This window comes from Leucoraja erinacea, chromosome 5 (genome assembly GCF_028641065.1).
Source record: "Leucoraja erinacea ecotype New England chromosome 5, Leri_hhj_1, whole genome shotgun sequence".
NCBI classification, from domain to species: domain Eukaryota; kingdom Metazoa; phylum Chordata; class Chondrichthyes; order Rajiformes; family Rajidae; genus Leucoraja; species Leucoraja erinaceus.
In genome coordinates, this window is record NC_073381.1 from 73,680,170 (window position 1) to 73,692,659 (window position 12,490).

The 12,490-nt window shown below is 43.1% G+C and overlaps 1 protein-coding gene across 2 annotated transcripts in view; it reads right to left on the reverse strand.

Annotated features, from left to right (window-relative positions):
• Positions 1–803: 803 nt before the first annotated feature.
• LOC129697402 (zinc finger protein 208-like) overlaps positions 804–12,490 on the reverse strand; it is a 34,499-nt gene continuing 22,812 nt past the window's right edge. For both annotated transcript variants that reach the window (XM_055635909.1, XM_055635908.1), the window contains exon 2: positions 804–6,468. In XM_055635909.1, coding sequence (XP_055491884.1) covers positions 2,846–6,244 — 3,399 coding nt within the window. In that variant the 5' untranslated portion in view covers positions 6,245–6,468 and the 3' untranslated portion in view covers positions 804–2,845. The remainder of the gene's footprint in view (positions 6,469–12,490) is intronic.

The window sequence follows — 12,490 nt, forward strand, 5'->3', positions numbered from 1 at the left end:
GCAGCAACTCTATCACTGCGCCACCATGCTGCCCTACTTAGTTGGCTCAGCGTTAAGTAATGTTTTCATGGAGCCTCGAGAATGTTATACTGCATTTGACAACTCTCCTGTGAAGCTCAGTGATATTTGTACCAGAATGTATTTTATTAATACACCAATGTAAGTGCATTAATCATACTGTTGAAATTCAAAAGTGGGTAAGTGACTGAAAATATTTAATCTTGCAATAAATCATCTGTGCAGTGCTTGAGTAATGGCACTTCCAGTAGTTCTTTTCTCAGAAATGAGAAGCAGCAGTGATCTTCAACTACTTTTAATTCCTCTTACTTCAACAGATATCTTTAGGGTGTATTTCAGCATTTTAGTGGAAGCTCGTTCAAATCCATAGCGCTCCAAAAGTGGCAACACAAATAGATAGGAAGTTAATAAAAGCATATGACCTGCTTGTCTTCATAGATTAGAGCACACAATCTAAAATCCTGCACATTGTGTTGCAACTTTACAAAACAATGGTTAAATTACACCTTAATCATCGTGTGAACTTCTAGTCACATTATAGAAAGGATGTGGTTTAAACAGTTCTGGAACTCACTACCAGAGAAAGTAGTGGAGTCAGATACAAAGCACTCAAAAAGGCAGAACATAGACGTATACGCATCTGATGTGGGAAAATGTAGAAGGGCAAAAATATGTGTCGTGGACTGAAGGGTCCGTTTCTGCTCTGCATAACTCTTAACTATGATTTCGTAAAATTTAACTAAAATTAAATTAAATGACAATAATGACATGTTTTTGCAACTGTATTAATTGATCAACTTTATGCCAAACAAAGCAAAAAAAATGGCATTTGATACAAACATTGTTTCTGGAAAGTCTCAATGTCTTGCGAAATAATTTATTTTCCAAATCCGCACCTGTAGTTTCTATTGCCTTGTAACATGGAAAATTCAACAAGTCCGAACGATATGAAGTGCAGAGCGACAGAGAGAATAGCGTTTCGAAAGACTGAAATTACAATTGCAAACCGGTTTCTGCTATGTTTTTTCCTCCATTGTACATCCTGATTTACCAGGAGCATTTGCAAACTAAATTAAACTACAATCCGTGAAATATTTGCAACTTTCAATGACAAAAATGAAAAAGGTTTTACCAAAACCTAATCAGCAGATTTAATTTGCTTCCAGTGTAACGGGCATTTTGCATTCTCCTACGTAACTGCAAGAGAATTTGCATCTTCAGTTCTGCAGTCCAAATTGTTTCCCACAATTATGCATTTCATGTCACAGTGATATTGCACTAAAGGGAATCCCTGCACTACAACCAGACCAATATTTATTTTTATCTTAAAAAACCCACAAAGTGCTGGGGTAATTCAGGTCAGTCAGCATCCATGGAGAACATGGATAGGTGACCTTTCAGGTCAGGACCGTTTTTCAGTCTGATGGTGACGGTGGGGCAAAGAAAGCAAGGCTTTCATCTTGCTTTCTTTCCCTCCCCACAGTCTGAGATGGGTCCAGACCCAAAACTTCACCCAACCAGGGATGCTGCCTGACCTATTGAGTTACTCCTGCACTTTGTCTCTTTTATTGTAAACCAGCATCTGCAGTTCCTTGTTTCTACATTCTCTACTTAAGTTTTTTTTGTCTTACTACCTGAAATGCATATTCTAATTCTGGTGCAATAAGAACAAAACCAGAAATGTTAAATTGTAATAAAACCAAGATTGAATTCACTTTTAAGGGATCGTGTCCAAATTGGCTACATTTATAATTCATTGGAAAGTTTAAGGAAATTTGAATGACACGCACAAACAATAAAGTGGCATTTCGTGGACAAACTTATATAAGCAGTTTGTTACGGTGACAGATTCAGATGAAATTCAGAAGCACATAATAATGAATGTTCTCTAATCATTACTAAATATATAAATTATCAAAAAAATAATTACAACCCATGCTTTAGTATTTAATGTGATTGAACACTCTGCTCAAATTTAAACTAAATCAACAACCCCAGTGTAAAACGACTGTAGTAATCCTGGGAAAGACAAAAGGCTCAGCCCCTCAAGAAAAAGAAATAGGTGTACAGCTTTGTCTACTTAGCCAGTCAATGATCACTGCTAGATTAATATGGATGTGCAGCATCTCCAATCTGCTAATGTACATTCAATAGGTTATTTACCTCTTAAGACCTATTTACATAATTTTAAACAAACATAAGACGTGGATGCAATTGGAAAAATCAGCTTTCCTCCTGTATCCCAATGGCCCCGTTTTAACAATTATCATGAATACCCCTTCTATTTTTTTTTTTTGCTATGATATAACCAAACGTTTATCACCTTTCGATTTGAAGTCTACCTGATATCTACTTTACTTTGATTTTTTTTCAGTGAAAGTTATAGCCTCTGGTTTTCACTTTGATCGAAAATTGGCAGTTTTAACCAAGAATCTACTTAAGACAAGTGAACATTCCAAAGAGGCCGGAAGAGAGCTTCACTCTAATGTGGGTTAAACAATCAGAACTTATGTTCACACCAATGTATTTTTAAGATTTACAATGATTTCAAGTATGGTTGTAAAGTGGCACACCACCAATGCTTGTCCCCAAAATTAATACCATTTTATCCCAAACAAGTCCCTTTAGTCTCTTGATGTTGCTTGTACTGGATGGCTTGCAAGAGTCCATCACTGCACCTTTTAGTTATATACTGGGATAATCCACAGTAAAACATATCTAACTCTGCATTACTCCTTATGTCAGTGTAGGATGCAGAGTGCTGCCCATCACAACAATCTAACCCGTTGAACAGGGCTCTTTAACCTTTCCAACGCAAGCTTTCCCTTTATTGCACAATTGGACTTGTATGAACCCTGGCATGTCGTTTGAGGTTGGTCATGGAAGCACACGAATAGTTGCACTGTTCACATTGGAAGGTTTCTCTCTGCAGATGGTTCCTCATGTGTCGCTTCAGATTGCCCTGTTGGGCAGAGACATAGTTACACTGTGAGCATTTGTATGGCCTCCTGTAGTTGTGTATGTTCATGTGTCTTATGAGGTTGCTCTGGTACTGAGAGACAAAATTGCACAACTCGCAAGAGAAGAATTTCTGTTCTTTGCCAAGGCCATTCTCATTCTCCCCTTCCTTCTTTATCTCTAAACTTTCCATATGATTCTGCTTATGGAGTTTAAAGGCCACCTTGCTCTCGCACAGAAACTCGCACTCCGTGCACTGGTAGAACCTCTTTCCCGTGTGAGTTAGAAGGTGTCGTTTGACGTTGACCATTTGGGTGGAAGCATAGTTACACTGAGTGCATTTAAAGGGTTTCTCTCCTCTGTGGCTCCTGACGTGTCTGTTGAGGTTCCCCAGCTCGATGGTCTTGTATGGGCAATGGGGACATTTATGCTGCCTCTTCCGTTTTAAATGTCTTGAAGCACAGCTGGGAGGTTTGTCATTATTTTCAGAGCTATCTTCCTGCGAATCTACATTGTCATCTTTCTCCTTTTTTATGTTCTTTTGTGCCTGATCAACAGTATCAGAAGAGGGGAGATTGATTTGGTTAGATGTTTGTTTCATATGGGTCTGCAAGTGCCGCTTCAAGTTTGCAAAATTAATTGAAGCATAGTCGCACTTTTTACATTTATATGGCTTTACACCCAAGTGAACCTGGATATGGCGCTTAAAGTTCCCACTTTGCTTGGTGGTATAGTTGCAATGGGAACACTGGTATTCACTATTGTTTGTGCTGTGAGTTTTCATGTGCATTTTCATGTGCATTATGAAGTGGTTGGGGTACTGTGTAACAAAATTGCACAACTTGCAAGAGAAGATGTTCTCACTGCTTTGACATGTATGTACCTCAGTGGAAGCGGTGTGGAGATCACCGAGTGCAGAGCCTGTGCTGTGGGTTTTTATGTGTCTCATTAGGTCCTCTGGATCGTTGGTGATGAAGTCACACAGATTGCAAGAAAAATGCTTCGGGGCATTTTCAGTGTTGTGTTCTTCCTTGCACTCTTGTGCCACTGCACCATCCACATGGCTCTGCAAATGCTCCTTCAAGCTGGTCGTACTGCAGGTACAGTAGGTGCACTGGTCACACCGAAAGGGCTTTTCATCCGGGCAGACACTTTCGGCCCCCTCTGCTTTCCCTGTCTCATCTGTGTGAGTTTTCATGTGCCTTGCAAGGATGCTGGGGTACTGGGCTTTAAAGTTGCACAATTCGCAAGGAAAGGGATTCTTGGATTTCAACGAACTGCTGCCTTCCCCTTCTTCCGGCAATGTATTTTCCACATGGATTTGCTTGTGCCGTTTCAAATTCTCCATCCGGCTACAGGTGTAACTACACTCGTCGCACTGGAAGGGCTTTTCCCCAGTGTGGATTAATATGTGCCGTTTCAGATTGCCCTGTTGTACTGTCGCATATGCACAGTAGTGACACTTGTATGGCTTCTCCGAGTTGTGAGTTTTCATGTGGCGCATGAGATGACCGGGATATTCTGAGACAAAGCTACACAGCTTGCAGGAATAACGCTCCTGGGTTTTCCCAATCCCATCCTCGTCTTCCTGCACCAGAAATTCTTTCTTGATGTGATTCTCCTTGTGTTCCTTTAGCCCCGCGGCGCTGCCGCAGGTACAGTAGCAGATGCCACATTTGAAGGACTTGGGCCGAGAATGAGTTAATATGTGACGCTTGAGATTTCCCGACTGGTGGGATGCATATTCGCATTGGTCACATTTAAAGGGTTTTTCTCCCAAGTGGATACGGATGTGCCGTTGCAGGTTCCCTGATAAAGAAGACACATAATTGCAGTGTGTGCATTTGAAAGGCTTCTTGTCTCCGCTTCCAGTTTTCTTGGTGTGCTCTTGTTGGTGCTGCTTTACTTCTCTCACATTCCCACAGACATAGTCACAAAAGCGGCACCTCAGTGATCTTTTGTGCACGTGTGTCTGTCTGTGTCTCCTGAGGTGCCCAGACTGATAGGTTGCATAGTCACATTGGTCGCATTTGAAGGGCTTCTCTCCAAGATGAATGCGAGTGTGCCTTTGGAGGTTTCCCACCAATAACGACGTGTAATCACAATACGAACATTCGTAAGGATTTTTATCCCCAGTGCCCGTTTCAGCTTGAATGGGAGTAAGGGCCGAGAGTTCATCGCTGACGCCTCGCTTGTTCTCTGGAGCTTTTTCATCATCTTGTAAGGGCTTATCCTTTAAGTGAGTCACTTTGTGCCGTTTTAAATCTATCAAGTTACTGCAGATGTGGCCACAGTGGCGGCATTTAAATATTTTCTCACGTGTGTGCGTCAGCTTGTGGCGTTTCAGGTTCCCCGTCTGAGAGGAGGAATAATCACATTTGTCGCACCTGAAGGGCTTTTTTCCGAGGTGGATACGCATGTGTCGCTGGAGGTTCCCCAACAGTGGCGAGGCATAGCTACAATACAAACACTTATAAGGCTTCTCGTCATTCTTGTTTAATGCAGTTGTGTCTGGTTCATTGTTTTGCAAGAAAGCTTTGTCATCCTTGTGGTTTTGTTTGTGCCTCATTAAGTCAGCCATACTTTCGCCTTCGTAGTCACACTGGCTGCATTTGAAGCTCTTTTTCCGTGAGTGCGTCAGCATGTGACGTTTGAGATTGCCCATCTGACCAGATGCATAGTCACACTGGTTGCAAGCGTAAGATCTTTTCTGTGTATGAGTTAGTTTGTGACGCTTCAAGTTTCCTGACTGGCCAGTTGCATAGTAGCACTGGTCACACTTGAAGGGCTTTTCTCCAAGGTGGATACGGATGTGGCGCTGTAGATTCCCCATCAAAGATGATGTATAATTGCAATATGAGCAATTGTAAAACTTCTTTTCACTTTCCATGGTGGTCTTGTCACAGTCTGCCTGAGAGGAAACAGGTTTCTTAGAAACAGTGCTCCCTTTTTTATCCATTAAAGGCTTGCTCATGTGCTGCCTCTTGTGTCGCGTTAAGGTGATCATATGATCACAGGCAAAATGACAGTAGGTGCATTTGTAGGACTTTTTCTGTGACTGGGCTTCCAATCCGTCAGGTGCAGTGACGTCCCTTGAAGCCTTCTGGCCTTCGTGAATCAGGAAATGATGCTTCAATTTGTCCGACTGGTCAGTTGTGTAGCTACAGTAGGAACATTTGTAGAGTTTCCCATCATCCGGCACTTTGGTTTTGCTGAGCCTTTCACAATACAAGGACGATTCCTCAAAACCGCAGTCTTCTTCCAGCATAACTTCCACGCTTGCCTCCAGATGGCTGTGATTCACAAAGCCATTCGTTTGTCGAAAGGAAGCATCATGACGGTGTCTGGACACATTGGGCGGCCTAGCAGGAGATTCTTCTTGGTGACCCACTGCCTCAACGCCTACCTGGGGATCCTTTTCAGTCTTGAGTTTTTTGCAGCTTGGAGGAAAGTCATTGTCCCCTGCACTAATGAACTCCAAGCTGTCTGAACCTGCAAATGAAAAACAACACAAGAAATCAGTTTAATGGATGCTGCCAGTGAAATAAATGCAAACAGGATTCTGTGCATACTTTACAACCAATCCCACCTGCCTACTGAACTGGACGTTGTGAAGAGCAGCAATCAAAATGCAAGGTATCTTCAAACATCTACATGGCACTGGGACTCTGGTGCATTTCTTGATTAGTACAGGTGTCAGAGGTCATGGGGAAAAGGCAAGAGAAATGGGGTTAGGAGGGAGAGATAGATCAGCCATGATTGAATGGCGAAGTAGACTTGACAAGCCGAATGGCCTAATTCTACGTCTATCACATGATCTTTTGATAATATTGCTAGCACACCTTGCTTTAACTAGGGCAATTAACAAACAACATAAAAATGATGCTGATTGAGCCAAATTGCATTGATAAACTATTTAGATAAAGTCAAATCACAAAAGATATTCTCTCATTCAAGGCTGAATTCAGTCTAGAGGGACAGAATGAAAAATACATAAGATAAAAAACAACAAAGAAAGCTAATTAATTAACTACAAATATTGAGATTCCTTGGAAATCATATGGCAGTGTGTGTGTGTCGCTCTAACGGTAACATTTTTACATATTCCTGTAGAGATTTATCCCGTGAAGTCAAAATTCGCCTCATCTGAAAATTTCTGTATTATTTCTCGAGTTATTAATCAAAATGTTAAAAAATCTCAAATAACTTAGAAAATTAAAGCGCTGAAACCACTGGCTTTGGCTGATGACGTGATAACGTCACAATGGCTGCATATTGTGTTCACGCGCTGAGAGTCACGTCGCCCAAGGCCGCCCGCTCGCGGCAGCAGGGCCGCCTGCTCGCAAGACCCGGAAACCCCAGCTCCAAAAGGCGGCAAGCTCCCCTGCCTCTGTGTCCCTCTCTGTGCCCCTCTCTATGCCCGGCCCCAGGAGCTGCGAGCGGCCCCGCTCGCCCCTCCTCTCTGTCTCTCTCTCTCTCCCCCCCCCTCCTCTCTCTCTACCCCCCTCTACTCTACTCTCCCCCCCCTCTACGCACTCTCTCTCCCCCCCTCCCTCCCTCCCTATGTCTCCCCCCCTCTCTCTCTACCCCCCCCCCCCCCCCCCTCTCTAGACGCGCCTGCGAATTGGGGCTATGCATCAGTGGATATTGTGGGGATTGTGTAAAAGGAGCCAATGAATAATATTAATATAATATCAAGGGGGGGTGGTTGGTGTGTGTGTGACGCCACAGGCCCCCCCCCCCTCCGCGCATTGAGGGGACGGGACACTTGGCCTAGTATATAATAAAATACACACACACGCACGACACATAATAAAATAATGTAACTGTCTTTAATAGTCAAAAATAAAAAATTGCCAATAAAACTGTACCAAAGACATTAACCTGGGTGCTTTCTTGTGACGGAGGAGTCTGTTGCAGGCTCAAGAAAATAAAATGTGTTCATCTGGATGGCATTTGAGGCTGTTCATAACAGGCATTAGGTGCAAAAAGGGAATGGTCTTTAGTTGTGTGCGTGGGGTGAGAGAGATGACAAAAAAAAGTCAATACCATATATTCTAATCTATCTATATACTTTTTTAATATTACTCTTGGATAATTATCCCATGAGGCTTGGTTCTAAGGAAGAGTTCTTGCTTGGATGATTTCCCCACATAAACACGACAATTGTGCGCTTATTATGCATGGATACAGGAAATGCAGGATCACACCAGAGTCCACAATAAAAAGGAGTGGCCCGGCAAGTAATAACTCAAGTCCTCTATGGGGGGGGGGGGGGGGGGGGCTGCCGTGAGGGGAGGGGGGAAGAACAATGGACTAATCATTGACAAAAAAAAAGTTAATACACACACCAAAAATAACAATCAAAAGGTAGGGGGAAACATCAAAAACACCACAACAGGGGGGTCAAAAGGGGGAGTCGGAGTGAGTGAAGTGAGTCCATGCCATTTTAACCTGCTCATGTGCAAGTAATAACTCAAGTCCTCTATGAATAAAGATGTTAGCTATTGCACACTGGCGATTTGAACCTTGATTTTGTGTATCAGTGCAGTTCACTAACAATGCAAATTGAATGTTTTTACACACAATAAAGCACAGTAACCTAAATCAACAAATGGAGGTTCACGGCACTAAATATACTGAGCAGTATGAGTGATACTAGAACTCGAGCATCTTGGAGCAAAAGTATTAAAAAAAAAATGATTCTTCACTATCGTGTGAACTTAAACATCTATTTGGAAGAACGACAATAGATTGCTGTGTTATGATGGCAGTTTACTGCTATTTTTAGTGTATCTTGTGTTACAGTTAAAGATGGCATGTCTGTCCATTAACAAAACATTCCATCATTCCCAGGATCTTACTGTTAATTAAGCAGGGGAGTAATTACAAAGTAAGGCAGCATATTCCTTTCGGCACTAGCCAACCAAAATAAAAGTGTTTAACTTTGCCATGTTAACAGAGAAATATCAAACCAAAACACTGGTTGGTTTTGAAAGAACAATGGGTGTTGTTGAGCATAAAATCAAATTAACATCTCTTTAAATGTAAGAAGCATAACATAGGCAACCACGAGAGGCATACAAATTAAAAGGAAGCTTTTGTTGTGCTGGTCAGATCCATTTTGTAAGATAATGCTCAGGCAGAAATGAGCAGTGGTAATTTTGCATGTCAGGAATTTAATTTCTAAGATAGACACAAAATGCTGGAGTGACTCAGCGGACAGGCAGCATCTCTGGAGAGTGGAGATGGGTGACGTTTCGGGTCGAGACCCTTCTTTCTGACTCTGATGTTGTCTGTCCCACTGAGTTACTCCAGCATTGTGTGTATCTTCGATTTAAACCAGCATCTGCAGTTCTTTTCTATGCATTTAATTTCCAAGAATAGGTTTTGAAAGGAATAAAAAGGGAACTGCTTGCTCAACATAGCAAACGACTCACAACTTCAAATTAGAATCTGTTCAAAGAAAGGAAGAGCTGGTTCAATTTGAAAGGCTCTCACCCTGAAGTTTACTAAGCTCCACCACAGAGCTCAAAAAAGGCAATTGATGTGCACAGTCTTAACATTGCATGGAGATAAATGAGTTTTGAGCTAGGTGGCTTGTCAAGAAAGAGCAAGTTATCGATCTACACAGCGTGGATTGTTAGACCCAATTTTCTTATCCTTTTCCAACGTGTGGTGCTAAGATAGTAAAAGTGATAGTTCTTCATAGCTAATACAACTTTTAAATGATTTAGCTGTGATGAAGCTTAGTTATTCAGATCATAGCTGCAACCTAACCAGCCTTAAAAAAAAAAAAAAAAAAAAAAGCTACTTCAAGTTACCAGAAGACTTGGCAACCTCATCGAGACTTCTCCGCAGATTGGCGGGTTGGATCTTCCCCCTCCAGCCAGGGATAGTCCCTGCCTCAGGTAGCTCGTTCCATTGTTTAACCTTCTTTTTTTATATCAGCCGATACAATGTCTAAAAACATCGTTAAATATTTGGGATGAATTTTTAAATCTTTAAAAAATAATTACTTTAAGCAATCTTGAAAACTGGACAATTCGAATGGCTGAAAATTTGTTTTCTGAGATTTGTACTCGGGTAATAGCTATAGTTGGAGTCACAATTGAATAGTTTGCTGGACGAGTGGATACTCCAAATGTGCTTTATGCAAGCCCATGCTTGTTGGGTGATGTTTTTCAGATGGATAAATTTGTACATGCAGTGAAAGCACCTGCTTGGCTTCATGCCTGTGTGCATTTAATAAAAAATGTTTTTATTGTGGGCCAGGTAACAGGAATTGAAACTGCCAATTGGCAGTTGGGCAGCCACTTGGTTTGTCCAGAAGAAACATTCTTTCAGAATTTGTTTGGAACAGTCTTAACCAGCCATCCCACCCAAATGTGAATCAGTCCACTATTCAGCCACACTGCTGGCACAATAATCTCACATTTCCCAGCCACTTGGTCCAGAAACCTGATTGCACTATTAATCGAGCAGCAGAATGGTGCAGATGGTAGAGCTGCTGCCTCACGGCGCCAGAGAACTGGCTTCAATCCTGACCTCTGGTGCTAACTGGGTGGAGTTTGCACATTCTCCCCGAAACCGTGTAGATTTCCCCCTGGTTTCCTCCAACCTTCCCAAAGATGCGAGTTAATTGGTGTCCATACATTGCATGTAGGGAGTGGATGAGAAAGTGAGATAACATAGAACTAGTGACCAGTGGACATGGTGGGCTGAAGGGCCTGTTTCTATGCTGTATCTCTAAAAAATAGTAAAAATAACTTCTTGCTTGTTTGCTTCTTGTTCTCTCCCTGCACTCTCTCCTTTCTGGAACACACATTTCCCTTGCAAGCAACTTCAAATCCCTTGGTAGAGCGATTGATTGTGCAACAGTGTTTGATGTTACATGAATGGAAGTTAAGATTATCTGCTGTGAGAGGCGGCCACCATTGCCTTTGGACCATTTCATGTTATTCTGAAAATTCAGTCTATTCCTGCGGTGAGTCACACTTGCATCACACTGCATTGGAACAAAGTCCGCTTGAGGGGAGGGAGGAAAACCTAAGAGGTAAGATTGAATCGGAACTCAAGAGCAACTTTTTCCACACATGGGGTGGTGAGTAATGAATGAAAACGTTATTGTCATTCAGATATACACCTAGACACAGTGCACCTTGAACAAAATTTCGTTGCATTTGACTCTCCAAAATCAGGTAATAGTAAAAAGTGCTAGGTGCGTCCATAAAAATGCCTCATGTGCATGGTTCTGTAAAATAAATATATATAAAAAGTTTTTAAAAAGTGTCGATATTTAAAAAGTTCTAGCCTCGGTTTTGTTGATTGTTCAGTAATCTTATGGCCTGGGGGATGAAGCTGTTGCAGAACCTGGTTGTCCCGCTCTTCATGCTGCGGTACCTCCATTGCCCAGAGCAATCACCCAGAGCAGCTTGTAAACAGTCCATATTGGTGGGAATAGGTGTGTGGGGGGCTAGCACATTTTGGGCAACTTTTTCATCCACACATGGGGGGTGAGTATATCAAATGGGTATCAGGGTTTAGTTGAGGAAGGTACAACAACAACATTTATAAGACATGTATGTGGACCAAAAAGGTTTAGAGCAGTGGTTCCCAACGTGGGGCGTACGCCCCACAGGGGGGCAATTTGATTTTTAAGGGGGGCAATTGAGTGCGACTGAGGAGGTCTGGGTCCAAATTTGCGCTTTTTATTTTTTGATTTTCCATCAGGTAAACAGCAGTAGAGCCACTGCGTGGGGGGGGGGGGGGGGGGGGGGGGAAACCTTTGACTCTTCCCTGTACGGGGACCCGACCTTTTCCCTGTCGGGTCTCCGTTGCGGTTCGGGCCTAGCACCGTGGAGCGGCCTCAAACCGGAACAACAGCTCAAGTCACGGAGCCTGTGGAGCTGCGGACCTACCATCGTGGAGCTGGCCGGCCTCGGTGCGTGGAGAGCTGTGGTGGCGCGCTGCTGCGACCCGACTCCGGTGGATGGTGACACCGGGAGCTCACGGGTCCCTGGTGGGAGACTGATTTGCGGGGCACCGGCAACGGCGACTTCTCCCGCTCGAATTGCGGGGATGAGAGTGACCTGGGGCGGGGCCATGCATCGCCCGGCGCGGCTTTAAATGGCCGTGGGACTTGCTAGCGCCCGCCGGGGGCTCCGACATCGGGACCAGGGCCTTACATCGCCCGGCGTGGCTTTGAGTGGCCGTGGGACTTGCTAGCGCCTGCTGGGGGCTTTGACTTTGAGAGAGGAATGGAGAGCAGGGGAGAGACAAGACTTTGCCTTCCATCACAGTGAGGAGGAGATTCACTGTGATGGATGTTTGTGCAAATTGTGTTGGTGTATGTCTTGGTTCTTTTCTTGTATGACTGCAGAAACCAAATTTTGTTTGAACTTCATGTGAGGTTCAAATGACAAATAAACGGTATTGTATTGTATTGTATTATAAAGAGATCTGAAGAAGGGGCAATAACCAAGAAAGGGTCTGCTAACAATATCAACTGAGG